Here is a 3,144-nt window from a genome sequence, read left to right as displayed (position 1 = left end):
AATATGATTATCGTAATTACTTGCTTCAGAGTAATCACTTTACGATAGCAGTAATACTCTCTTTACTGCTCTACTTAAATCGTTATATTGGAGTTTTGATCTATACTGTATTTCTACTTTAACAAAAAAAAATAATGAAGAAAGAGGAAGAGGCATATTGTCTTAAGAAACAAAGAAGTAACCAAAAAAATTAAGGAAAAAACTTGTTGAAGCAAAATGTGATGGGGGAGATTGGGTAGACCAATTATTTTTGGTTTAGTCAACTTACATAATGACCATAATTTTGGGTTTCTTGGTTTCTAAAATGGGCTTAATTGTTTGCTTCCTAGACCAAGATGAAGTCAGTCCAGTTTTGCTTCCTTTTCTGTTGCTGGAAAGCAATCTTCTGCAATAGCTGTGAGCTGGCCAACATCACCATTGCAGTGGAGAAAGAGGAGTGCCATTTCTGCATAAGCATCAACACCACTTGGTGTGTGGGCTACTGCTATACCAGGGTAGGTTCTGTGCTTTGCTAGAAGGGATGATGTGGAGGGTCTGTATGAGGGAGGCTTCATTAATTTCCACTTTATCAATATTTTATGTTTCCTAAGTACCAGCCATGAGTTCCTTAGCTAATGTAGTCTATATTATGATTGGGGTTAATGACTGTGATATCAGTTAGACATATGGGCTTGGATTTGATTTGGGTAAATTTAGGAAAGCCTCAGATCTAATCTGGTCAATTTGGTAATGTGCCAACTCTGCATTCCCCCCACCTCCCCAAAAAACTATTTCTATGTTATATTTTCACATGTAGAGAGATAAACATGGAAACATACATATATTTAATCATCAAGGAATTAACAATATTCTCAAAAAGGCAATTTCTGTAATTGAGGCCCTATCTTTGCCACAGAGATAGTACCAAAATATGTTTCCAAGTCACATAGAAACACAAACAACACATTATTAAAATTGTCTTCTTGGCTTGCCTGCATTCAAATGCCAGCAAACAAGCTGAGAACACAATTAGTTCTTACAGACTGTTAGAATGAAAATGAATCAGCAAACCCACTCCCTTCATTATAGCATTGAGAAAACCAAGACACAGAGGCAAGTTGCTAGTCTGCGTTTGCACAGCTTCCTTGCATTAATCCAAGTAAAGAAGCAGTTTTCACTTTGTTTTCTTTTTTCTCCTATAGCACCTAGGTATCTATGCAGAATTCCATTCTATAAACTAAAATTGAAAATAGCAACTTTTTAAATGAAATATACTTAATTTGATGGTAAATGAGTTTGATCAAACTCCACTTATTGTACAATTTATTGTACGTTCTTGAGATATAAACTCGGTAGGATGATATTAAAATAAATTAAACAACCCCAATTTCACCCCTCAGTGCAAATAATTTTTCCACTGCAAAGTGCTAGAACAAATAATTTCTGCCTGGCTTAAAAGTTCTTATATGCAAACTACGTATCCTTTGAAACTAAGAATCCTGCAAAGTATACAGCTTTTAAGGGATGAAATTGCCTAAAAGGCATTGGAATATTTAAAATCTTACATGAGCTTCTGTAAACATATTAAGTATTAACATTTAAGATTATATATTTTTGACTTTTTATACATATACCAGGAAAATGTATTTGGAAATAGTTTTTCTGAGAAATTAAACTTCTGTGTTCATGGTTTAAGTTGTCATTAACATAGCTTCCAATCAAGTACAAAAATTCAACTTAAAATTCTAAGTTATAGTTCCCTTTTCATCATTTTTCTATATCAAAATCCAAAGTTCTTTTATATTTTGAAAAATAATATTTTGATATAGCTTTAGAGAGTAAGAAAAAGAGTGATTTACATTTTCTGTAAGATTTCCAGAACAATTAAGAAATGCATTATAGGTCATTTATAAGCTCATGTGGGTTTTAATGGGTAAATGTTAGAGCAAGCAGTTTTAAATTCCTGTCTCATTTTGACTAAACTAAATAGAAACTTGTAGAATATTGTAACCTAACTCTCTCCTTCTTAAATTCCTCAGGATCTCGTGTATAAGGACCCTGCCAGGCCAAACATCCAGAAAGCATGTACCTTCAAGGAGCTGGTGTACGAGACAGTGAAACTGCCCGGCTGTGCTCACCACACAGACTCCCTGTACACGTACCCAGTGGCCACCGAATGTCACTGTGGCAAGTGTGACAGCGATAGCACTGACTGCACCGTGAGAGGTCTGGGGCCCAGCTACTGCTCCTTCGGTGAAATAAAAAAATAAAGAACAATGGACATTTCAGGCCACCTACCCTTGTCCTAAGGACAAAGCTATCCAAAAAGTCTGTGTGTGTGCAATGTGCCCAGGGTGCAAACCACTGGGCCAGGGGGTCATCAGACCCCACTTATTCCTGCTCTACTGGCCGAGGGGGAACTCCAGGAATTGAAAGTGCTGGGGCCAGGACCCCATCACCACTCAGTCCTATATTCTTCTTAGATCTGGCTTCATAAGTTTCACTCAGTCTTCACTCACAGACTCATGGTTGATATCTTCTTTCATAATCTTAGAAATCCTCTCGAGCAACCCATTCCTCTTAGAGAGAGGGATAAGTAAGCTCAAAGGAAGGAAATAATGATGGGAGTGGGTGAAACAACTAAACGTAGCATAGTCTTCTGCTAGACCCTTGGGCCCTCCAAAGCAACATCAGCATCTTCTTCAGGATTGTAGCCTCAATCCCTAGCACTCTGTCTGGAACTTAGTGACAAGGTCGACAATGTCTTCCTTAAGGAAAATAAGATCAGAAAGTAAATGCTGAAGAAGTATGTTTGAGGCTGGCAGATGAGGCTGTCCCCAGTAATTCCAGTCCATGAAGGTGGTGGCATCAGTCCCACTTCACCTCTCCTCCAACACATGGAGTATTGAGACAGGGTGTATCCCTCTGAAATGCCTGGTGCAGATGGGAGGGAATAGAGCTCAGGATTCCCAAGCTATTACTACCAAGACCTTCCATTAAGGGCACAAGCAAGAAACTTTAATTTGGGACTGTGGAAATTGTCCCCCATCTATACACTACTTAAACTAATCAAATGCTATTAGGTTCCTGAAAAATTCCTTTTGGGGATCAAGAAAGAAACTATCTCACCATGCCTTCCCTAAGATTCACTCCTTTGGAGAGAGG

At 38.1% G+C, this 3,144-nt stretch overlaps 1 protein-coding gene across 1 annotated transcript; it reads left to right on the top strand.

Moving 5' to 3' along the window:
* The first annotated feature begins 305 nt into the window (after nt 1-305).
* On the top strand, nt 306-2,346 carry FSHB (follicle stimulating hormone, beta polypeptide). The gene is made up of 2 exons (XM_012649603.1): nt 306-494; nt 2,019-2,346. The coding sequence occupies exons 1-2, from the start codon at nt 336-338 to the stop codon at nt 2,247-2,249; spliced, it is 390 nt and encodes a 129-aa protein (XP_012505057.1). The 5' UTR covers nt 306-335; the 3' UTR covers nt 2,250-2,346.
* The last annotated feature ends 798 nt before the right edge of the window (nt 2,347-3,144 follow it).

This window comes from Propithecus coquereli, unplaced genomic scaffold, assembly GCF_000956105.1.
Source record: "Propithecus coquereli isolate 6110/MARCELLA unplaced genomic scaffold, Pcoq_1.0 Scaffold30, whole genome shotgun sequence".
Lineage (NCBI taxonomy): Eukaryota > Metazoa > Chordata > Mammalia > Primates > Indriidae > Propithecus > Propithecus coquereli.
Note: the sequence above shows the minus strand (reverse complement) of the source record. Positions and strands in the feature narration are given on the sequence as shown.